General features: G+C 55.5%; 1 protein-coding gene across 1 annotated transcript in view; it reads right to left on the bottom strand.

Annotated features, from left to right (window-relative positions):
* LOC100476540 (guanylate cyclase D-like) overlaps positions 1-23,674 on the bottom strand; it is a 38,560-nt gene extending 14,886 nt beyond the window's left edge. Inside the window, exons 1-13 of the mRNA XM_011219816.3 lie at positions 23,612-23,674; positions 22,016-22,775; positions 19,229-19,524; positions 16,912-17,266; positions 13,285-13,369; positions 12,504-12,600; positions 12,291-12,419; positions 10,891-10,971; positions 8,173-8,349; positions 7,781-7,937; positions 7,355-7,504; positions 3,836-3,984; positions 423-586 (exon numbers count right to left, since the gene is read on the bottom strand). Coding sequence (XP_011218118.3) covers positions 423-586; positions 3,836-3,984; positions 7,355-7,504; positions 7,781-7,937; positions 8,173-8,349; positions 10,891-10,971; positions 12,291-12,419; positions 12,504-12,600; positions 13,285-13,369; positions 16,912-17,266; positions 19,229-19,524; positions 22,016-22,775; positions 23,612-23,674 — 2,663 coding nt within the window. The remainder of the gene's footprint in view (positions 1-422; positions 587-3,835; positions 3,985-7,354; positions 7,505-7,780; positions 7,938-8,172; positions 8,350-10,890; positions 10,972-12,290; positions 12,420-12,503; positions 12,601-13,284; positions 13,370-16,911; positions 17,267-19,228; positions 19,525-22,015; positions 22,776-23,611) is intronic.
* Between the last annotated feature and the right edge of the window lie 274 nt (positions 23,675-23,948).

Genomic DNA, 23,948 nt, shown 5'->3' with positions numbered 1-23,948 from the left:
GGGAAGGACCAGAGTCACAGGGTGGGGGGACCCCCTTCCCACAGTTTGGAGGTAAGGGAGGGGTCTTGGGGGGAAATTCCTGGGTTGGGCATCAGGGGATCTGGGTCAGGTCTGTTTGTGTACTAGCTGTCCTCCAGCAAATACCTGTCCTTCTCTGGACATTACTTCCTCTGAAGTCAGATGGGGGACACTGTGCCCTCTCCTTGTTCTCAAGGGAGCGAGGTAGCAGAATTAATACTTAAAAGCCCAGCATAGTGCCTGGCACATATAAGGGCTCTCTGAAAACATGTTAGATAAATAAACAATGAGTAAATTGAATGAATTCATGGAACCCAGATTTACTGAGCACTTACTATGTCCTAGGTCCCATGCTCAGAGCCACCGAGGCTAGAGGTACAATCAAGTCCTAAGGGGCCACTCACGGAGGGAGCATTTGAGAGAGCAGCCTCTCTGTCTTCTGCCTCTCCAGCTCCAGTTCCTCAGTCCGCTCTTGGATCAGGTCCTCCAGGTTCTGGGAATACTTCTCCAGCATCCACAGCATAGAGTCAGCAACGCTGGTCTTCTTGCCTTGATTGATGCTTTTGAACTGAAAATGGAACAAAAATCCCAATTCATCCATGAAGGTCAGCACACTTGCTCTCAGGTTGGAAATCTCAGCCGCAGGATTGAAGCAGACATAGTCCCTGCCTGGAGGAGTTCCACGGGTGGGGAGCAGATATGGAAAAGACAAGGGAGGGTGGCTCTGACAAGGAAAAGCACAGACCGCCGGGAGGAAAAGTGAGTGAGTTCTGTATGAGGCAGGCAGGGAGATGACTTTACAAAGAAGCCTGTGGCCCCGCATAGCATTACTGCTAACCTTGATGTTCTGGTTCTCACAACAACACTGTAGAAGAGACATTCTTTGCTCTCAGAGGTGGATGGATGGTTGGATGGATGGATGGATGGATACATAGATGATAGATGATAGATAGATGGATAGATATATATGGTGGATGGACGGATGGATGGATGGATGAATAGATAGACAGATGGGTGGATATGATGGATGGAAGGATGGATGGAATGGATGGATGGATGGATGGATGGATGGATGGATACATAGATGATAGATGATAGACAGATGGATAGATATATATGGTGGATGGACGGATGGATGGATGGATGAATAGATAGACAGATGGGTGGATATGATGGATGGAAGGATGGATGGATAGATGAACAGAAGGGTAGATAGAAAGGATATATGTAGATTATTTATGTATATAATCATTTCTACATCTCTATTTCTCTCCTTGTTCAAAAAAAACTTTTTTACAAAATTAAAGAATAAATAGGTAAGGACACCGGGACCAAAGAAGAATAAATCCATGCTATTTTGGTCTAGTAAAATGCATGCCNCTCTATTTCTCTCCTTGTTCAAAAAAAACTTTTTTACAAAATTAAAGAATAAATAGGTAAGGACACCGGGACCAAAGAAGAATAAATCCATGCTATTTTGGTCTAGTAAAATGCATGCCAGAAGTTGGTCACAATTTTGAACATGAGCTTCCTGGCAACAAAGCAAAGAGGGAAATATAGATTACACAAACCACAGAGTCCATGAGACAGTGGAACATTAAGTTGTTGCTCAATAGAAACACAACGACTGCCAGTTGCTGAGCGGAGAGAAATAACTCGCTTAGGTCTTCATATGAGGACGTTCATGTGTGGTCATAAGTCATACCTTCAGTGAAAAACTTGCAGAAAATACCGCAGTGTGTTCCCGAAGGAGATTTACTAGAACCTTCCCCAATCTGGTTTGCACCTTCCCAAAGTGCAGCCAGTGAGAGAAGCAAATTAATGATTGTCAGAGTGAAGGAGTCCCTTCCTGTGTAAATCCAGCAGCTTAGCATATGCGTGTGCATGCGCACACGTGTGTGTAGGTGTGCATATCCAACCTCCATTAGTACCACTTCTCTCTACCAAGCATCTGTAAGGTGGGGAGCGGCAGCAGCCCCTAACACACACCTATTTTGTATTGCCCGTTAAAAGCAGAGGCGCAAGCTTTAAAGGTCAGTCGGGGTGGGCATGGCAGCTGCTGACCTTGAGACACCAAGGACACATGTTGACCGGAAGTGCACCTGTGCAAGGAAGGCCCTTATTATACAAATGAAAAAACAAAGGATCTGAGAAGTAAAATAACTTGCCAAGGACCTCATAATGGTGGAACTGAGTTTCAAACTGAGATCTTTCATGTGTTATTTTTATCATCAGCCACCCCACTGAATTATTTTAAAATTTGGGATGTGTTTTCCATTGTTTCCCTCAGGTTGCCCAGGAACACAGTCATAGGGTTTGCAAATAGCACTCATTTTCTTCTTCCTTTCTAACATTCATCTTCTTGTTTCATTGCATTAGCTGGTACTCCCAGGACAAGCTTAAGTCAACGTGAACCAAGCCTTTCGACTTGGAGGTCAGCGTTCTTTGTCTAACGCCTCACTCACTCTCTCTTTCTCAGAGAACCACTGTGTTCTTAACTTCGTTCTCTCACTTGATGATCACTCCAATATGGCAGGTTGGGCCAGGGTTAGTCTTTCCAGGCAACTTTATGGGAGGTTGAAGCTTGACAGAGCAATTGACTTGCCCAAGGTCAAGGAGGTGAACTGCCGCGTAGATGTGAAGGCAGGCATGTTGGCCCCAGCCCCCCACAGTGTGACGCAGTTCCCACCTCTGTGCTGTCTACCACATGCCCGTCCCTGCCTTCTCTGCCCCAGAGCCTTGGGCAGGATCTTTCCTCACAGTCACCCGCTGGCCACGGCAATCTCTGATCCCCGGATAGATTCCAGGCTCGTGTTTTTAGAATTGGCTGCTGGTCCCAGCTCTGCAACCCAGCCTCACTGTGGCCACTGAGGGCTCCTCTACTCTGAGACCCAGATTTCTCGTCTGTGGAATGGGGACACCACCCCTGATGCCAGAGCTGAGGTGGGGAGAGGGTGTGGGAAGTCAGGGGATGTGGAAGCGTTCTCGGAGGACGCCTGTACGTTTCTCCCGTCTGGCTTCCTGGCTCTCGCTCCCTCACCACCTGTCTGGACGCCCCTCTCGCTCGCTGAGCCTCTCCTTGGCCACGTGCCACTGCGGCTGGGGAGTGCAGGGCAGAAAGAGGGGCACTAAGCTGTCACCTCAGGTTTGATGGGTTGGTCCCATGGGAGCCATTAGCCAGCTCATTCAGGCCCACACACTCCACCTTCGCCCTGCAAACGCATGGGGACTGGCCTCACCCCTCCTGTTGCAGTTCCCAAGGCAAGCCTGGGGGTGGGGATGTACCCATGCCCCTCACAAATTCCACTCACGGATGAGGGGAACCAGCGCTGCCTCCACAGCCCCGAAGGGCCTCTTTGCTCCGGTGCTGGGAGGCCCGGTGAGGGTTGAGGTTTCCAGCACCAGCTCTGCAGACAGACAAACCTGAGTTTGGATTCCAGCCCCACCTTTCACTCCCTGAGTTACACTGGGTGAGTTCCTCACCTCTCTGTGCCTCAGTTTCTCCCTATGAAGCCGAGATAATACTAGTACTTCTTTGGAGGGCCATTATGAGGATTAAATAAAGTAAGCATAACACTTAGCATGGGGCTTGGCACTTAGGAACGCACTCCACAAACATCTCCGGAACCCAGGGTTCTGAGAAAGTTTTCCTCAGAGGGTGGACCTCAGGCACAGCCCTCAAGAATGAGGGTGCAGGCCTGGGCCCCCTCACTACATAGGATTTCTAGGCCCCAGAGGTAGTGTCGGGCTCCCACTGGGCTAAGTGAGGTGAACGGAGGAGCCATTTCTTGGGAGCACTGGCCGAGGGAGCACTGACCTGGGTGTAGATCTGGTCTAGGCTGGGTCTGTCCTCTGGAGCCTCCTCCCAGCACTGCTCCATCAGCTGGATGCACTCGGGTGGCCCATGGTCAGGCGACACCAGGGGCCGGCACAAGGGAGGGGGCGATACCACCTTCCTGATGATTTCTGCAATCAACACCACGGGGATGAAAGGCTCGAGGTCCCCAGCAAGGCTTGTGGGAAGGGGTTGGCCTGGGGTCCCAAGAGAGAAGGCAGGGGAGGCCTCTGGGGGTGCAGGGATCAGGCCCTGCGGGTGCTCTTTGGCTCCCCTGCTCTGCACCCCATGGCATGCTGGCCAGCGGACCCAGGATTGCCCAGGATGTGACCAGGAAAAGGGTTTCGCACTAGGACTGGACGAGCGGGGTTTGAATTCTGAATCTGCTACAACCTCTCTAGGAGATGGTGGACGGACCCAGATCTCACCGAGCCTCAGTCTTCCCATCTGTGAAACGAGCTTAATAAACTGCCTCTTGAGAGGGGCACAGAGGGGAGAGAGGATGGATGTTAGGCAGCCGTCACGTAGCAGGGTCTTCTCCCCCCCAACCCAGCCGCTGCTCCCAGCGATGCCCACTGACGTGCTTGAAACCCCGACACTGTGGCTCTTTCCACCAGCCCTGCCACCTGGAGACTTCCTGGTGCCACTTCCCGGGGGAAGAAACAAGGCTGTCTGCTTTCATTATCATCATCATTACTATTTTCCCAAGACAGCCCCAGCCATGATCTTCCTGTCCCCATTCCCTGTAATAAAGGCCACCAGGCTAAGTGAGGTCTGACAGATCAGTGTTCTAGTCCTGGCTCTGCCACTTGCCATCCCTCTGTGCCTCGGTTTCCCCATCTAACAACTGCTCGACAAAGCTCCACCTCCGGAAGTTGTTGGAGGACACTGGGGGACACCGAGAGATTCACAAGGGCTCTGGGAGGAAGTGGGGCAGGGTACCGAGCTCAGACTTGCAGCGGGTCCGGAGGGGACTTCTCGATCACCCATCGACGTTCTAAGTTATGCCACCTCTCTGCGCCTCATTTTACTCACAGATAAAAAGGGCATAAAATAGTACAGACTTCCTAGGGCTGAGGAGGACTGGGATTCTCCTCTCCTGGCCGAGGAGGTGGGAGCCCTTGGTGCCCACGAGGAGAAGCTTCTTTCTGGATTTCAATCCCCTCCCCACTCCTTGTTGGCCCCCTTGTTGGGGAGAGGGATCAAGTCCCTGTCTCATTTTACAGATAGGGAAACTGAGGCTCCTGGGAGTGAAGTGGCTCAGCCCCAGCTATGGGGCTGGTAAAAAGCAAACTCTAGATCGGAGCCGGAGCTCTGCTGCCTCATCTTCTTTGCCCAGAGGCTTCCAGCCTGCCGCCATCAGACCCTAAGGGCCTCTGGGTAAAGGGTCTGGAAATCTGTATGTGCTTACGAAAGGGTGTGTGCAGACAGAATCAATAATACATCACACACACACGGACAACTCTCTCAAAAGTGTTCGGACGGTGTTGTGATGAATAAAATGCAAACCCATTTCAAAGTGTTGCTGATTTCAGAGCAGATTCTGTCTTTGGGTTTTGTCTCAGTCGGCAGATGTTAAAAGTCAAATAGCAGCATGTGAGGCTCCAAAGGTTTTTGACATTAACATGGAGTCCTCGCATGTGAACGTGCTGAAGGCCACCGGCCCAGGCCAGGCCGGGTGTTCCCTCCCCCGCCAGGCCCGCTGTCCACGCCCAGTGCATCACGTGCTCGACCAGCCCCGCCAGCGGCGGAGGGAGGAGGCTACACCCCCAGCTCTGTGGGACATGCTCCGTGGATGATTCCAGGAGATCTGAGGGCAACAGCACTGACACACTGCTTCCCGCTGAGTGGTCCCTTCCCCGCTCTGAGCATCCCTCAATTATCCCTAAAGAATGCACCCCCCCCCCACAAGGCTGTCCAGGGGGAAAACGCACATGACAGAGCTCTGGAAGCTGCAAGGGCCCCCCCCAGCACGCACACAGGATCTTGAAAAGATGTTATTTCTAAAAGCAAGGAGGGTCTGCTTGAAGTTGGGAGGTCAGGAGAGAATGTGGGGTCCCCCATCAGCACATTTCTAAAATCACTCGGGCAAATATTTATAGAGCGCCCACCAGGTGTCAGGCACTTTGTGTAAAGAATTTCACTGAGTCCTCACATCCACTCTGGGAGGCAGGCCACGTGGTCCCCATTTTACAGATGACGAAACTGAGGCTCGGAGCCTGAAAGGCATTTACTCGAAGTTATGAAGGGGATTGGCGCTGAGCTAAGCTTAGGTCGGTGTCCCCCGGTACCTGTGCTCTTTGCGTTTTCCTCCCTGAGACCAGGGAAGGCACTCCGCCCTTCCCCCGGGAAGTAGCAGGCCCTGGCCTGACAGCCCGATGCAGTGGTGACCATCCAAGGGCTCCAGGCCTGGTCCCCTTCCCCTAAAACCTCATGGAGTCCGGGCCCGAGGCGCCGTGCCCTGGCAGCCTGGCTTACACCCTCCATCTGGCTAGTCTCCCCTCTCCTGGCAGGCAAATGTGGGGGGCCCAGGCCGCTGAGGAGTGTTGAACAAATGGCCTGACAAAGGCCCCTCTCCGTCCCATTCCTCCACTTCGTAAATTTGGGGCCTGGAATGCTCATTACTCACTGAGCCGTGCTTTGCTGGAGAAAGGAAGCGAGCCAGGCGTCCCGTGGGTTAAAGATCTTCCACTGGGGGTGGGAGGGGGTGGTGGGCTCGGCTCCCTCGCTGCCCTGCACTGCGGCTGAGAAGCCAGGCTGTGTGTGGGGACAGGTCCCTGGGACTGGACACAGGCAGCAGGGGGACAGCTAAAACAGCCCAGGGTCTGGGTCACCCTGACAGGGAACACAGAAGGGGAGGAAATGTTTCTGAAGTTGGGCCCTGGCACTGGGGTCAGAAGAGAACATGTCTAAGACCGGGTGATGATGGGGAAGGTGTGAGTGAGAGTCCTGCACACCTCGAAGGAGATGAGATATTCTTGAAGGAGCCCCACCTGGGCAGAGAAGCAAGCCCCCCAGTAGTGAGCAGCCTAGCCACATCCGACATGGGCCACATGTCTGGCCCGGTTTTTATTTCATCCCCATTTTAAAGATGAGAAAACTGAGGCTCAGAGAGGGGAAGTGACTTGTGTAAGGTTGTGTAGTAAGTGATGCAACTGGAGAAAGCTGAGGTCTACGTAAGCACGAAGATGACAGTAAGCAAGAGGGGTGATTAGGGCATGAGCACCCACAGACAGGGCAATGACCCCGGAAGAGGGAGAAGAGGGTGGAGGTTTTCTCCCAGGAACCAATGTCTTCGGCCCCGGAGCTGGTCAGCTGCCATTCTGGCAGGGCTGCAGCTGGCTGCCTGGCTTGAGCCAAAGAAACTCAGTTCTCAAGGTCAAACCAGGCAAGTGCGCCTGTGTGGTTCTATCCCTGGATTTCCCGATGGCCACAGGGCTCCCCCACTACATGGGGACTCCAGGCAGGGACAGGCCGAGGAAGGAGGACGGGGTGCTGTACCTTCTGCAGAGAGCCCCGAGGAGCTGTAGGGTGGACCTCGAGTCAGCACCTCCTGCAGGACGATGCCGATGCTGAAGACGTCCGCTTTGAGGGTGCCCCGCCCCGGCGCCCTCGGCGCCCGCAGCAGCTCCGGAGCCGTCCACAGCAGCTCTGCGGTCACAGGGCAGGGCACGCCGTCCTCACCCACTGAGCACCAGGCTGGGCCGGGGTGGGCGGGCGCTTCGCACATGTGGCGCCATTGCCCAGGAGGACATAGGTGCTTCCGTTCTCCCCCATTCACAGGCAAAGGGCCTGAGGCAGCTCAAGGTCACACCACGGGAAATGCTGAAGGAGTGGACATCTCCCCCCTCTCCCTGCCTCATAAGCGTCCGATTTAAACAGAGACCTCAGAACCTACTGGTGGCCCCTGCCTACCCCTGAGCTGACCTTCTGGGGCTGGCCGGGGGCGGGGAGCCCGCTGAACATCCAGGAGCTCTGCATAACCGTGGTCTGTGACCTTGAGAACAAAGCGTCCATCCACCACGCAGTTTCGGGACTTGAGGCGGCCATGAGGGAAATGCCGATGGTGCAGATACCGCATGCCCTGGGGTGGACATAGTGGTGGTCCATAAGGCCTGCGATGAATGAAAAGGGCCCCTGGTCCTCTCAGAATCCCACAGACCCTAGAAACCCTTCCTGCCTCCTCTCACCTTTTCCCACACTGTTTAGGTTTTTCTTGGACCAAGTGGAAAGAGACCAGGTCTTGGAAATCTGAGCATCTCTTGTCTCCTTGCCCTCCCCATGGCCCCCATAGCTCCAAACCCGGGGAGGGTTCTCACACGGATCAAATCCAGCAGCAGTGAGGCCTTGAAGGTCCAGTCCAGCCGCAGAGCCTCATTCCGCAGCAGGTCCTCCAGGCTGCCCCGGGCACAGTGCTCCAGCACTACAGCACTGACCCCCGGGGCTACAAAGACACCCAGGCAGGCAGCAACATTCTCATGCCGCAGCTCCCGCATCTGTTGGGGCAATGGGCACAGTAGAGCCCCCAGGGGCTTGTCAAAGGCAGGACCAGGTACAGTCCACATCTGGGCCTCCAGTATTTAGCACCCAGCGCAGGGCAGAGCACAGACAGGCACCAGAAACATTGGATGGATGGATGGATGGATGGATGGATGGATGGATGGACGGATGGATAAATGGATGGTTGGATGGATGAATGGATGAAAGATGGATAGATGGATGGATGATGGATGGATGATGGATAATAGATGAATGGATGATGGATGGATAAATGGATGGTTGGATGGATGGATGATGGATGGATATGTGGATGGATGGTTGAATGGATGGATAGATGAATGGATGGATGAATAGAGGGATGGGTAATAGATGGATGCATGCATGCATTCATGCAGAATAAATGGATGGTTGGATGGGTGGATGCATGATGGATGGAAGGATGATGGATGGATGGATGGGTAGAGGGTAGATGGATGGATAGATAGACGAACAGATGATGGATGGATGAACAAGTAGGTGAAAAACTGAGTGGAAACGTCATGGGTAAGTAAGTGAGTAAGTTGTAGGCAACTCCACGGTATAGGCATCTAAGCTTGTTTCCCAATCTAAGTGTACATTCTGTCCCCTCCAAGACTCAAGGACTGATGAGGAGAGGAAGAAGAGCAGAAAGGATCAGGGTCAAGAAGAAAACAGCTTCCCTGATGGCTGCCCAGCAGGTCAGAGAGCTCCAACCCCGCCAGCAATGCTAACATTTATTCAAGCAGGAAAAATGGAAGCCTTGTTTGGTTTGGACCTTCTCACGAAAACAGTTCAAGGATCAACTAAGTGGGGGAGACCTGAATACAGGTCACAATCATGTTAATATATCTGGTGAGTTGAGAACGGCCTCAATCCTTTGACCCTCCTGAGAGCAAGAGGTGGGACCTCTGTCCTTTCCCCTCGAGTGAGTTCTGTGATGACTGTGACCAACAGAACATGGTGGAAGTGGTCTTTGCATTTTGGCTCCGGCTCTTAGGACACTAACAGCTTCTAGTTCCTGTCTCTTCGAGCCCTCTCTGTTGGGGACTTGAGTGGCTGTAAGAAGTCCTTCTACCCAGAGTCATCATGCTGGAGAGACCATGGGGAGAGGCTCTGAGACTACACAGAGTGGAAAGTCAGGTCTGGCTGAACCCACTCTTCCAAATGCCCTGCCAGCATGTAAGTAATCAAATGTTTAAGTAAAGCCTTTTTAGGTCCTCTGGACCGGAGGTCAGCAAACTCCTCTGTAAAAATCCAGTTGGTAAATACTTTAGGCTTTGCAGTCCATACAGTCTCTGTCACAAATACTTAACCTCTGCCACCGAGGGCAAAAGCGGACACAGACAATACGTAAAGGAATGAATATGAGCTCCAGGAAAGCTTTTTCTGTAAAAACAGGCAGTGGACCTGGTTTGGCCTGTGTGCCATAGTTTGCCAACCTGGCAGCCCATTTAAAGCCAAATACCATTAAGTGACCCCCAGCCAAGGCCAAATAGAACCAAAGACTTGCTCAGGTGAGCCCTCCCCAAATTTCCTACCCACGCAAGAATATCATAAGAATGATTGTTGCTTGAAGCCCTACATTTTGTTACACAGTCATAGATAACCGGGACATACTGAAGGTTCTGAAAAGCCCGATGGCTAACCCAAGCGATTTCCAAACTTATTTGACCACACATAGGACTTCTTTTAAGAAACATCTATTCGCTCTGGTTGCAAGATGCCGACTAGGACATGCCTACCCTTGCCTCCAGTCACTTAATCTCTCCAAATTTGATTTCAGACCATGGTCATGTGGGAAATAATAATAATAAAATTCACCATTTATCAAAGGCACACTGCTGGCCAGGGACAGTTCTAGGTTATTTCATATGTTCTCTCCAATCCTCATAATTCCCCGGGACTGGACTTGATAAGCTCCATTTTACAGGAAAGCTAAGCATTTCATGGAGGCAGAGTTCTCCCCAGAACCTTCTTGACTCAAGTCCTGTGCTCCATCCTCCAGCCCACAGTGCCTCTTAGGATGGTGGCAGTCTCGGGGGTGGAGGGGCTCATGTGCTTAGTGATGAGCAAGTGACCGGGAGCTCCCTGAAGGAAGGAGCCCCGTCCCTCTTCTCCCCAGCTCTACCCCAAACCCAGCACGCAGCCCGGCACATACGTGGTGTTCAGTACACAGTGGATACCTGGGTGGGGTGGGTGGGTGGAGGGATGGAGGGCACAGGATGAGGGTCTTCGAGGGTGCTGATGATACTGATGGAAGGGACTGTGCCCCCGGTGGTCGTGATGATGGCCATGTTGGGGTGGTGCTGTGACTTTAGGGATGCTGGTGTGTGAAGATGACAGTGATGGTGTGTAACGGTGCTTGAAGGGTCGGCCATGGGACAGCGATTGTGACGACAGGAAGGACTCCTTCCTGAGGCTAGAAGCTTCTACGTTGAGTGGGGACCACTCCATACCGCTAGGGGTCTCCTGACAGCACCCCCTCCGCAGCCCATCCCCCACCCCCTCCGCAGCCCTACCTTTCTCAGGAGGCTGAGGCAGCTGGGCCTCAGCTCAGGTGCCGTGCCGGCTTCAAACCTCTTCAACCACACCCACTCCCCCTGTTCAAGGAAGAACAAGAGTTCACTTGCTGGTCCCCAGCGGTGTGACCCTGGGTCAGTCCCTCGGTGTCTCTCGGCCTCGCCTTCTTTCCCGTAAACGTAGTCTTTCTGTGTGCTCCGAGTCAGGCAGAGCCTGGCCAGCAGGAACCAAAGTCAGACTTTCGCTTTGGTGGGGCAAGGCCAGGGGCCCGGCTTTGGCTGACAGACCCGAGTTCAGTCCTAACTCCACCACTGCCTAGCTCGGTGACCTTGGACAAGTGACTTTGCGTTCCAACTCTGTAATGAGAAGATGAGACCCCCGGCGCACACCAGAGGGCTAACAATTGGTGCATATAAAGCGTGTTAGCTCCCAGTCTCAAGGTCAGCTTTACTCTGCAGGCCTCAGGCACCCACAACACCCCAAAGCCTGCGAAGTGACTGGGGGGGAGGGGTCTGTGATCCAGGGCCTGTAGGAGAGGGGAGGAGGCTGGGAGCGAAGGAAGCTTCGGGCTGGAGCTCTGTCCTCGCCCTGGCCTGGCCCAGAGCTAGCTACAGCCTTAGCCGTTTGTCACCTGTCACTGCTGGGTTTCTGCCCCCTCAGCCTCACCCACGGCCCGTCCGCTACTCAGAGGAGCGGACAACACACTCTGTGTACATCATTAAAGCCTCCTTTCAGCATAAAAGAAAAAAGATGGGATTCCCCTGGAGAGAAGGTGGGACAGAAGGAGCTTGAGCCTCGTGTCACTTCCTGTGCAATTAGCCCGGCTCATCAACCGTGAGTCATGGAATATGAGAATTGGAGCATCAGTGAATTGCCAAATTTGAGAACACGGCACCTGAGAAGCCACGGTGTCCCCAGCTACTTTAGAATCCTGCTGGTCTAATCTCTGACTTTGCAGCCTTGCTATCAGCTGGTGGTGAGGCTCTGCCCAGCGGCTGTCTGGGGCAGGGGGCTGGGCCTCTGGGCCTAAGGGACCTGGGATCGCACTGTCCCTTGCTGAAACAGGCAGGAGGATGACGTAGGCTGGTCCCAGGGCTGAGAGAAGCCCTGGGGTGGACCCATGCCAGGAATCCCCAGGCCCAAGTGGCCAGGAACTGGTTGTTTCTCAAGGTCACATCACAAACCATGCTGAACTGGGAGCTGGGAGTCCTGCTTCCCCCTCCCTGCCACTGATTTACTGTGGGACCCCAGAAAGTCACTGGTCCTCTTCAAACCTCAGTTTTCCACTCCATAACAGAAGTAGGGCGTACAGAGGTCCAAGAGGCTGTAGGCTCCATCGGCTTCTCCCAAACTCCGTGCAGCAACTCAGACCTGGACGTGGGGTGGCAGAGGCCCTCACCTGGTACAGGGCCACATTGGTGGGCTCCTGGGGGGCTGGCAGGCTCCTTGCTGATCCCTGGGCCACCGACCTCAGGCTCCCGCCATCCACCACACTCTTTGATTCGCTCACGCTGTCCATGTGCAGCCTCTGGAGGGGGCAGGCATGGTCAAGAGCCTGGACCAGGCTTCAGTCCGGGGCTTGCCCCGCCAGCCCAGTGCCTGCCCCACCTACCCGTCTGCTCGGGGGCTGTTGGATGAAGGTGAGCTCCTGGGCTGTCAGCAGGACCCGGTGGGGGCCCCGCACCAGCTGCCGCTGTTGGATGCCCGATCTGGGGGAAGAGGAAGTACAGGGCACAGGGATGGCACACATGTCACTCCCACCTCCCTCAGGCCCCTTGGACCTGCGTTGACCTTCGAGCCTTCTTCCTGTCTCCCCAGCAGTCCCAGCCGGGCTGGGAGGGCACCGTGGAACACTTTCTCCTACAGAGGCCCTTGGCCCCAGTTCAGGGCTCATCCCTTGGCCCGATATGCTTGCTGGTCCCTAGCCTGCAAATTCCCAAATTGCCTGGAGGCTTTCTGGGGTGATCAGAGCCTGGGGTGAGGGCTGGGCGTAGAGTGCTACCCCTTCCAGATGCGGCTGAGGCTCAGGGAACACAGAGGACTTCAGACCCAGGAAGAATTGTTTTCAAAGCTGAAGGGCCCAGGAAATCCTCCTGGTCAAGCCCTCATTGTCCACGTTCATAGCCTGAAGCTCAGCGAGGGACAGTTGTTTGTGAGGTCGCAGGCTTCTTCCCCAACTTTCAAATGGACCTTTTTTGGGAGGCACCCTAGCCTTGACAGGGCCCTGACCGAGGCTCTAGGACAGGCAGGAATGCTGGGCAGTCCTGAGGTGCTGGGATGGAGGATAGGAAAGTCTCCTATGGGTTGCCAGGATTGTGCCTACAGAAGAGAGGCCCTGTGGGGTGGGGGGCACCGAGGGGCAGAATGAAGCTTAGGCGCAGACAGAGTCTCACCTGATGAGGCAAGTGAGGGCCCCGCCAGCCAGCACCAGGAGACAGGCCAGAGCAAAAGCCAGGAGGCTGCCTGGGGGCTGTGCTTCTGTGGGGGAGCAGAACGGATGTGAGTCCTAACGGTAACAACCACGCAAGGAGGGCAGCCCCCTTCCCCCAACCCCTGCACCTCCTCCCTGGCCTTCCTCTGGGAAATGGGAACAGAAATCCCTCCCCAGACCCTCTCCAGGGATGAGGCTCAGAATGGCCTCCAAGTGGGAAATTCCTATCTGTTGACTGGTCATCACACACAGATACTGATTTCAAGCATTTCTGTCTGGGTTCTGGGGCTCCCTGTCCCCAGGTCCCCACGGACCCTGCTCAGATGCCATTATAGTCCTGATCACACTATGGTCTTTTGTCTCCTGGCATATCAGGTCCCTTCCCACTAGACAGAGTGTCTGGATAGCAGGGCTGTGTCTTATTCATCTCACTGTCCCTGGCACCCAACACAGGGCCTGGATGGGGCAGATGCTGAATAAAAATTTTGTATCCCTCTCAATTGCTGTCCTACATCTTACATTCCTCCTGCGATGGGCCACTCACTACCTGTTTTGGCAGCCAGTCTCATTGTCCTTCACTCTGACTGTTTGGAGAGGCCTCCTTACACTGAATCCAAAATCTCCAGCCCTCATGTCAGGAGTTGGCTATAAAGAGGCGCTAAGGATCACTGGGCAAGGTTGGGAGGGCTGCTGTGGGCAACCCCAGCAGCAGCCTGGGCTGGCAAGGAGCTAAATGCCCATCCCCGTCCTGGAGAAAGGACACTGACCTCTGCTGCCACAGGAAGGGGACCATCCCTTCGTCCTGCCTTGCCTCCTTCCGTCCTTTTCTCCTTGGAGGACTGAGCACTGCTGTCCGCCCCCTGCTGAGACCCCCTGTCTGAGTTAAGTCCGTTGTCACCATAGCAGCAAATACCTTGCAATCTGTTATACCCTTGTATTGCACGAAGCACTGATTCTGAGGCTATTATGTATTTCAATTCAGTTATTCTGCACAATGACCTCTGGAAATAAGTACGGTCATGATCACAATTTTGTAGAAGAGGAAAGAGAGAAATAAGGGTCTGTGAGTGGCAGGACCTGGATTCAAACCCAGGCGGTTTTGCTCTGGCATCCGGGCTCCTAGCCACCACACCATCCCGGCTCTCGCCCATGCTCCGGGGGGCTAATCTCTGAGTCTTAATCTGGAGGAGACCAGGGAGCAAGCATACAGCCTGCGGCAGAAAAAGCGTTCCAGGCCTGGGGGCAGCAAGTGGTCAGGCTCTGAAGTGGGAGTGTGATGGAGGGAGGGCAGGGCAGAGGGGGAGGAAGCCGGGCCAAGGAGCTGAGGGGGCCAGGGTGCTGTGAAGTCTGCGGCCAGGACTCCGACGTGACTCCGGGTGAGGCCAAGACTCTGCAGGATCTCCTGGGGGTGTGCCAGGTCTGATTATGTTTCCAAAGGATCCGCCAACGTGCCAGGTTGTACAAGGACAAAGGGGAAGCGGGTAGCGATCCAGTGAGAGATGCTGAGGGCCTGGCCCGGGGTGGGGGCAGTGAGTGATGAACGGCTCTGCTTCTGGGCAAATTCTAAAGATGGAGCCCCCAGGGCGTGCTGACGGGCCAGATGGGGGCTGTGAGGAGACAGAGGGTTCCTGCACCTCTGGGAGGTTGGGGGGCCCATTACCTGCAATGGGGAAGATGATGGGAGGCAGGTTGGGGAACAGACCAGGAGTTCAAGTTCAGATACCATCAAGTCTGAGATGTCGACTAGACCCCCAGGTAGCATCTTACTACTGGACATGTCTAGCAGGAGGTAGGGCAACAAGGAGCCAACAATGCTGGAGACCGCAATGTGGGGGCCACAAGAATGGGTGAGATGCCAAGGGAGTGAGCACGGAGCGAACCCAGAAAGTCTCCAAGCACCGAGCCCACAGGAGTTGGTGGTCATGTCAGCACAGCAGGAGAACAGAAAAGGTGCCAGAGAAGGAGAATGAACAGGGGAGCCTGGAACGCAGCGGAGCAGCAGGGAGGAGGGAGTGGAGCTGACCACTCCCTGGCCGAGCAAGACACAGACTGACAGCTGGCCCTGAGCCTCAGCCCCGTGGGGGCCACTGGGGGCCTCGATATGGCTGCTTCTGTTACGAGGGTGGTGGAGGGAGTCAGTGGAGAGGATTCAAGAGAAGAGGGGAAGTGACATTTAATCCACTTAGCATGGACACCATTTCGAGGAATCTTGTTGCCAAAGGGAGTCAAGGAATACAGCGGAGGCTGAAAGGAAAGGTGAATGAATGAATCTCTAAGGTTAACATTTCAAGACAGAGATAATCAGAGAAAACAAAGAACACAGCACATCCTCTTGCCAACAAGACCCCTGAGATTCAGACAGCAGAGAAGCCAGCTGTGGACAGGACAAGTCCAGCCAGTCCTGAGGTTCCTAGGTGCTCCCTGGGGGAGTGGTTTTCACTGAGAACCTGTGACCTCACAGCCCCTTCCCATCTCCTCGAAGTACAAGCCTTGCTGCTGGGCTCTGCCTGGCCCCTGTGCAAGGACAAGCAGTTAAGGGTCCTAAGTCTTTGTTCCTTTTTACACACGAAAGATGGAGACCCAGAGAGGGTATGCAACTTGCCCAAGATCACACAGCTAGTCAGCAGCAGCACTGAGCTGCAACCCTAAGTACATTTGCCCCAAAAGCCCTGCTGTCTAGTCTCTCAATCCATGCTGTCTGATCAGTTGTATTGGAGCTAATCGTGCCAATCCTGGGCTAGAGTGTGAGTGGCCATTTCTGGATCCCGGAGAGAAGACACATCCTGTGGCCGGTGCTGCTGCTCAGGCTCCGCCCCCCTTGGCGTCCCCTCGCAGAGCCCCGTCTCAGAGCACCTGCCCTACCCCGTCCCCCGTTACTCGGGAGCTTCATCCTGGGTGCTGGCCGTGAGCAGGATTCTTATCTGCCCTCGCATTCTCAGTTCTCAGCACTGAGCGTAGGACACTGTGGATGCTCAGTAAATGTTGGCTGATTGATTTGTTGAATGAATGAATTGAAGTCTGTTAGACGGTGAAGCGTGTGAGCCAGGGCTGACGGAGGAGGCTCTCCTCTGGGCTCCGTCAGGCCCTGGCTTCCCCACTCATGGCTCTGATCACACTGTTGTGTTGTTTTCAGCTGTCCTCGTCTCTGCCACCAGACATGGAAAGCAGGCCCTGGGGCTGGTCTTCAAGCATATCAGCTCTATGAGGGCAGGGACATCATTTCATTCATTCCTATATCCCTGGGGCTGTGCACAGTGCCTGGCACGTGGGAGGTCCTCCAGCAGCATTTGTGGAAGAGAAGCGGCAAAGAAATGATTGGGTGAAGGTAGCTTCGTGAGCTACCTGCTAGTCTGGGGAACAGATGACGCTGGTCCTCCCAGTGCGGGACACACACCCCCAGTGCGGAACATAAAGCAGTTCACCCAGGAGCTGTGGGGAGCACGGAGGAGGGGCCCTCAGCTCTGACAGGTAAGACAGGTAGGATTTAACCAGGAAAGGTGGGGAGCACTCCAGGAAGAGGAAAATGCATTGGATGGATGGAAAGATGAATGGACAGATGAATGGACAGATGGATGGATAGATGAATTACCTCTCACACATAGCATATTGGGGTCAAACCAGCAGCTGGAGTCACGCGCCGGAGGGGCCCCTCCTGGAAAGTGTATGGCCCTGTCCAGGGACTGCACACGCCATGTGCCTGTGTCCAGAATGTGGGTGGGGACCAGCTGGCTTCCCCGACCATCTGTGTCCAAAATGACATACTGAGCCAGCCTCCTGCCCTTCTCATCAGTCTGGATCCTCTGGCTAAAGCCAGCCACGTTCAGAGTCCCCATATGGTCCCCCAAGTGGGCCCCTGAGAGGCCGGCACCATGGCTCTGAGAGCGGTTCAGGGCGTGGACCAGCAGAACAACAGCATCATAGATGGTCCCGAAGAGCGGGGACACCTGTGAAAGAGACAGTCCCTCAACCCCATAACCCCATGGCACAGACTCCCAGACATCTCTGAGCCCTGCGAGCCACAATCGTACAGATTATCACCCCCACCCTGGCCCCAACACAGCCCTCCCTGTGGTCCCACCCTGACCTCAGTCCCCACTCAGTGGTAGCGTGGTCTCCGTGGCCACCACCAACTCCGACATCTCCCGGGCACCTCAAACCTGCCTGAGATGTCCAAAACAGAACTCCTGTTCCTCAAGGCTTCTGTCTGCTCCTGTTACACAGACATCCCCCCCAGTCTGGGAAATGCCTGGTGTCTCAAGTCCAGGTTTGATTCCCGCCTCCTCCCTTTCTCTCTTCCTGTTCGTCATTGAATCTTCTTGGTTCTATTCCAGAACTTATTCCCAACCCAACTGACTCCTCACCCCCTCCGCTCCTGCCATCTGGGTCCAGGCGCCCTTACTGCTCTCCCAGCCCACACAGGAGCCTCCTAAAGGCCTCCTTGCTTCATCTGCATTTCTTCAGGCCACTCGGGCAACCAAAGCAATCTTTTTGAAAACCATAAATCAAGGGGCGCCTGGGTGGTGCAGTCGTTGGTGGCCAACTCTTGGTTTCGGCTCAGGTCATGATCTCAGGGTCATGGGATCGAGCACCAGGTCGGGCTCTGCACTCAGCACGGAATTCTGCTTCAGATTCTCTCTCCCGCTCCCTCTGCCTCTCCTGCTCACACTCTCTCTCTCTCTACAATAAATCTTAAACAAACAAAAAAAAAGAATCAATGATTTCTTACTTAAAACCTGCTGATAGTTTCCCATTAGTGTCCCATAAGTTGAGACTCCTTTACTGGCATAAAATGCCTCACATGGCCCGGCCCCAAGCTCATCTCGGACCCCTGCTCCCACGTTTCATGACAGTCCAGCCTCTCCTTGCCCTCTGCCTGTTCCTCTAGCCTCCAAAGCTCACTCTGCCTCCAGGCCTTTACGCTCCTCACCCAGACCCGCACCCTGGCTGCCTCCTTCCCGTGCAGGACTCAGCTCCCGTGCCGCCTCCTTGCAGTGGGGTTCCCTGCCTGTCCCAACTCCTGTTGCCCACTGCTCCATCCTAACCGCTCTCTGTCACTTTAACCTGCTTCCTTCTCTTGGTGACATTACCACGATTTGGATTTGGTTATACGGTTGCTTGGGTATTATCTGCCTGCCCTAATGGAAGCTCGCTGAAGGCCAGGTCTGTCTGATTCATCGCTGTGTCTCTGACGCCTGGCCCAGTGGCACAGCAGAGGGACCCAATTCACATTTGTCAGATGAACGTCTCATTGTAAGGCCCTCCCCCAGCATCTGCATCCCTGTCACCACCTCCAGACACCGTTGCCTTCTTGTCACCAAGAAGCAGACATCCCAAGGGGGACTCGAGCCGAGGAGCCCTATGTGCAAAGCGGAGCCAGCACGTCCCCGCCCCTCCCCAGCACTTCTCAGATTCACGGCAGCGACTCCAGAAAACCTTCCCATTCTCCTGCACCCCAACATCCCTCCTACTGATCTGCACGATTTGCTAGGCAGATGCAGACGAAGAAGAGGGAGAACGTCTGTGAGAGGAAGAGCAACTGCGCCAGAAATGGAAATTGCAGGCGCTGAGCTGGAGATAGGAAAATAGAAGCAGAAAGTCACAAGACAGGGAGAACTGGTGAAGCAGGCCAAGAGCGATTAATAGACACACACACACAAGCCAGCATGTGCACACACACACGGATGAGAGGGAGAGAGAGAGGGAGCTAGAGATGAAGAGAGTACCTAGGGACTACGCAGAGACACTTTGCCCAGTAAGGGACAGGTCACGGGCCCACAGTGGAGGTGGGGCTGGGCGGCCAGGTGGGTAGCTGGCCAAGGCCAGGAAGGCCTAGAGCGGGTGAGGAGCGCATGTAACCCGCCCGTGGCCCCGCACTCCGGACCCTGTGCGGGCCTGCACTGACCCACCTGCTCTGGCTCCAAGTGCATGGCCACCTCTCCACTGGCCCTGGCAGCTTCAGAGGCCTTGTCCACGGGCCCGGACTCCAGGCTGATGGTGAGCACGGCGTCATAGACCTCCTGCAGGGGCCCGCTGTCGCCGAGGGCCGGGTAGGAGTGGTTCCGGTAGGGCAAGGCGAAGAGCATGGTATCGTAGGGCAGGAAGACCAGCCTCCCGTCTGCCAGGCCCCGGGCCCATGCTCGGCTCAGCAGGGCGCTCTGCTCCAGGCCGCCCAGGAGCGCCGAGTGCATGCACAGCACCACAACTGGGGGGGGGGTGGTGAGGGGGAGAAGGGGCAGGCTTGCGTCTGCAGGCCTTCCCCGCTGCCCACGATCTGTGGCCCGGGAGAGCCGCTCATAACTCTCAGGTCCGCTCCCTACCATGAGCACATGCCTCTTTGCATCCGAGAAGGAGATAGGCCCTTGGTGATAAGGCAGCCAGGTTCCTCCCCAGGCCTCCAGGACAGAAGAGAGCCCCTGCCCAAGGCAAGGGTCTCACACATCTATCCAAGGTAGGGGTCCCCTGTATCCTTCCTCTCTTCTCCACTTGGGTCCTTGACCAGGGCTACAACCTCAGCCAACAAAGGGCCACCCCTCAGGTTCCTGCTACAATCACTTCTCTAGAAAATCCAGTAAAACAGCCTCCCAGGAAAGCTGGTGTCTCCTTGCTGGCGCCTGAGGCCCCTGGTCATGTGGAAGCCAGAGCCTGGAGCCCTGGGCTCTGCTGAGCCCCTGGGTGGCCATGCTGTGTGGGCTATGGGCCACAAGCCACCTACTCCCTGCCCCAGCATAGGGAGGAGGACCCTCACACACTAGGACTGGGAAGAAACAGAACCAGGGCTTCCTTTGCCCCATCTCTTTGGCCCCGTGTTGGTACTGGCTTCTAAGCAAAAAAAAAACCTTTGATAATTTGGGGGCACTGTTCTGCAGTTGGCCGCAGGGGAAAGCTGATACCCACAACCTGGGAGGAAGTGTGGACTGGGATGGAGGGGGTTTATTAGCCTCACGTCACTGAAGAGGACACTATAGCACAGAGAGGTTTAGTGAGTTGCTGAGGTCACACAGCTGGTAAGAGGCGGGGCCAGGACTGTGACTCTGGCTATCTGACCCCAGAGAATATGCCCCGAACCACTCTGCCTCCGGGCTCCTGAAAGCTGGCAATTTGGTTGGAACTCAAAACTCTGCAACAGGGCTGGAGAAGGAGTCTGATGAGGTGTCCCCCACCACCCGCCACCATGCTCCAGCCACACAGAACTGAGCTGTCCATTCCCCTAGTCCCATTGACCTGTTCCTCCATCCCCTTGCACTAGCTCGTCCCTCTGCCTGGAACGCCTTCCTCCTCATCGCTGCCTGCATCAGCTTCTTCTCAGGCCCTGCCCTGGCATCACCTCCTCTGTGAAGCCCTCCCTACCCCCAAGCGAAGCAGCTCCCGCCAGACCGGAGCTGCTCCCCGCTGGGGCCTGGGCGCCCTCTCCCCACCACCTCCCCAGAGCCCAGCCAGGCTTGGGCCCAGGGCAGCGCTTGGTGGCTCTTGGCTGAACGGCATGTTTACGGTGCACTCAGCCGTGAGCAGCTGCTGGTCAGGACCCTGTGAGGTGGGTGTCATCGTCCCCATTCCACCGACCGGAAAACCGGGGCTCAGAGAAGTGAGGTCCTGCCGCTAACGGGCGCGGGCACACCTGGGCCGGGGCTCCCTGTGCACCCAGCACGAGCTCTCGGGGCAGCCGCACCTGCTCAGGGGCCACCCACCCGCCCTCCTCAGGCGCGGCCTCCAGCTCGCTCAGGTAGAGAACGCGGCAGCCTCCGGGAGTTTCAGTTCCCCTGCTGCCTGCAAAGCGTTCTCGTGCTGCCCTGGTTGTCCCATTCTAGGTTCCCTCCTCTACTCAGTTCCGTTCTTCTCTCTTTCTGTCCCATTCTTTCTTTCTTTTTTTGTACTGCTAGTCTCGATTCGAGTTTCTTGACCGTGATGGGCCCCAAGTCACAGTTTGAAATAAGCCCAGTCTAGATTAACTTCAAGGGCTCTTCTGTGTTCCAGGCGCCGCCTCTGCCTTGGTCTACCCACCGTGCCTCTCCCGAGCCGACAGGCAAGTGCCGCCTTCTCCCGGAAGCCTCAGACCCCCAGGGCCCAGCCCTAAACCTCCTCTGATTCTCCAAGCCCCAGCACCCTCGGATGGCCTTGACCTCTCCGTCACGACCACCTGCTTCTATACCTGTCTCTCCATTACATCGTCGTCCCTAGAGACCCGCCCCCTGGTGGGTCCTGTTTCCCCCACGTGACCCAGCACTCGGCACAGTGGGGGCTTGATAAACGCCAGAAGCAGCTGGCTCGGTCCGTGGAGTATGCGCCTCTTGATCTCAAGGCTGTAAGTTCAAGCCCCACGTTGGGTGTAAAGATCACTTAAAAATAAAATCTTAAAAAAAAAAGCCATTCTGACTCTCACTGCCTTTCCAGGCTCAAGCACGGCTACTCTCTCCTGTCCTCCAGCGGCCCTGGCAGGAAGCCAGGCAGCTCTGGGCTCCCACCCCACAACCAGTGCTTGAATCCGGGCTCAAAACCCGACTGTGATGCTTGCCAGCTCTGTGACTTCGGCAAGTTACATACCTTCTCTGAGCTGCAAAGTGCCGAGCTCAACGGGACTAGCTCACAGGGCTGCTGTGAGACGAAATGCAGGGCTGTCATCAAGGGCTCAGGCCAGGGTCTTCACAGCCCTCCGAAGTCCCACTGCCCGCCGGAGGAAGGCACCCAGGTACACTTACTTTTCAGGCCATCCACACTGCAGAGCTGCTCCAGGACCTCCGTGGCCCCCCGCTTTCCCGGTCCTAGAGAGGTCACCAGCCCCACAGGCAGCCCATGTGTCCTGAGAGTCATGGCCACCTGCCGGGCTGTGGCCACCCAGATGTCCTGGTGGGAAGACACGATGGCCACGCGCGCCCAGCCGAAGTGTCTCATGATAGACAGCAGCACGTGGGCAGCCGACGGCAAGGTGGACACTAGTTCGCTTCCTCCTTCTGGAGCTCCGCACGCCCAAGAGAAAAGGGTCTTGCCCCAGCTTTGGGCCAGCAGGGCTGCTGCTTGGCAGTAACCAGGATCGACAGGGCCCACAAAAGCAGCTACGGTATTCTTGTGAGCCAGAAATGTGGCCAGGGCGTGAGGGGTGTCACAGCCTGTGGGAAGGACCGCGGAAACCAGCCTCGAGCCCAGCACCAGTGAGGAGTCCTGGTTGGCTTGGTCCACGGCCAGTTGGGCAGCCACACTGGGGAGGGCCTGGGCAAAGATGGGGTCACAGTCCCAGGGACCCAGCACCCCTAAGGTGAAGGTCCCTGCCCCCAGGGCCAGATCCAGGAGGGAGCCAGCCCACAGGAGGGCACCCCAAAGCACCACAGAGAGAGGGGGAGGGGAAAAGGCTGTCCTTGGGTGACTGACAGTGGTCCCCCATGGGCCTTGGGAGGGCAGGCACATCTTCCCGTGGGGCAGCACCCAGCACCGACCTTCAGGGTACAAGCCCCTCTGTAAGTCCTGGGAAAGGGGGACAAGAATAAAGTTTGCTTTCTAGTACTTTCGGCCGTTACTCCCTGCATGATTTTGAAGCAGACAGCCCCGCTCCCCAGAATGTCAGCCTCCACATGTATAAAATGAGAGATTTGGACCCACCATGTCTGAAGACTGTCCGCCCCTTTTAGGGGCCTAACATCCTCCCTGAGACTGACTCACAGCCTGGTGATGCCCACGCAGTCCTGGCTGTAGCTCAGTCCCTCAGTGTGGGCTCCGGAGTCAGAGCTGGCCAGCCCTGGCTCACTGCTTCCCCTCTGTGTGGCCCTAGACAATCTCTGAGTTTTCTGAGCCTCAGTTCCCTCTTCAGTAAAAATGTGGGAAACAAAGCCTACCATATGGAGGGACTGTGATGATTAAGTGGCATGACATAAGGCATTTAGCACGGTCCCTGGTACTTAGGTGTTCCATAAATCCTGCTTTTCTCAACATATTATTTGTTTGTTTCCTGCACTCATCATCCCAGGTGGGCCGGTTCTCCTGGTGCCCCTCTGAGCTTCCCCCACCGCATCCCCACAAGCCTAGCACCATCTGCCAGCACTTGACTCTGCTGGACTCTGGGGCCCTATAGCGTGAGTGCGTTTGTAGCAAGTGGGTTTACAATGCACGTGCACAGTCCCCTCTCTAGTCCGCGCAGGCCTGTTCAGACAAAGCTCTTTCTATCTCCACGGCACAGATGAGGAAAATAAGGGAGACTGAATGGAGTTGGCGGAGAGCCAGGATGAGGACAAGTCTCTCCCACTCATCCTCCATCCCACACAGGACCTCCTTGATGAGGACATTTGGACTAGAGCACCCCCCACTCTATCCCAGTGTCCCAGGACTTCGATGTCCACCTTGCAACCCTGCCACGTCTGCTTGGTCATGGCCCATTCCCCAGCCACAGCCCTCAGCCAAGGCCTCTCACCCATTTCATGCAGCCTGCAACTTTCCACGCTGGGTGCCCCAGGAAGGCATAAAATCCAATCACCCCCTTAAGAAACTGCCGGGCCAGTAGAGAGGTAGGTTCCAGCCAAGAGAAGAGCTGACCACAAGTGCAGGCAACAGGCAGGACCAGCTCATGGAGGGCTTCCCGGGGGAGGCAAGCTGGAAGCAGCCTACGCTTGGAAGTGTAGGTCAGGAGAGGGAGGGGATGCCTTC

This window comes from Ailuropoda melanoleuca, chromosome 8 (genome assembly GCF_002007445.2).
Source record: "Ailuropoda melanoleuca isolate Jingjing chromosome 8, ASM200744v2, whole genome shotgun sequence".
Lineage (NCBI taxonomy): Eukaryota > Metazoa > Chordata > Mammalia > Carnivora > Ursidae > Ailuropoda > Ailuropoda melanoleuca.
The sequence above is the reverse complement of the archived record's forward strand: the minus strand, read 5'-3'. Positions and strand labels throughout refer to the sequence as shown.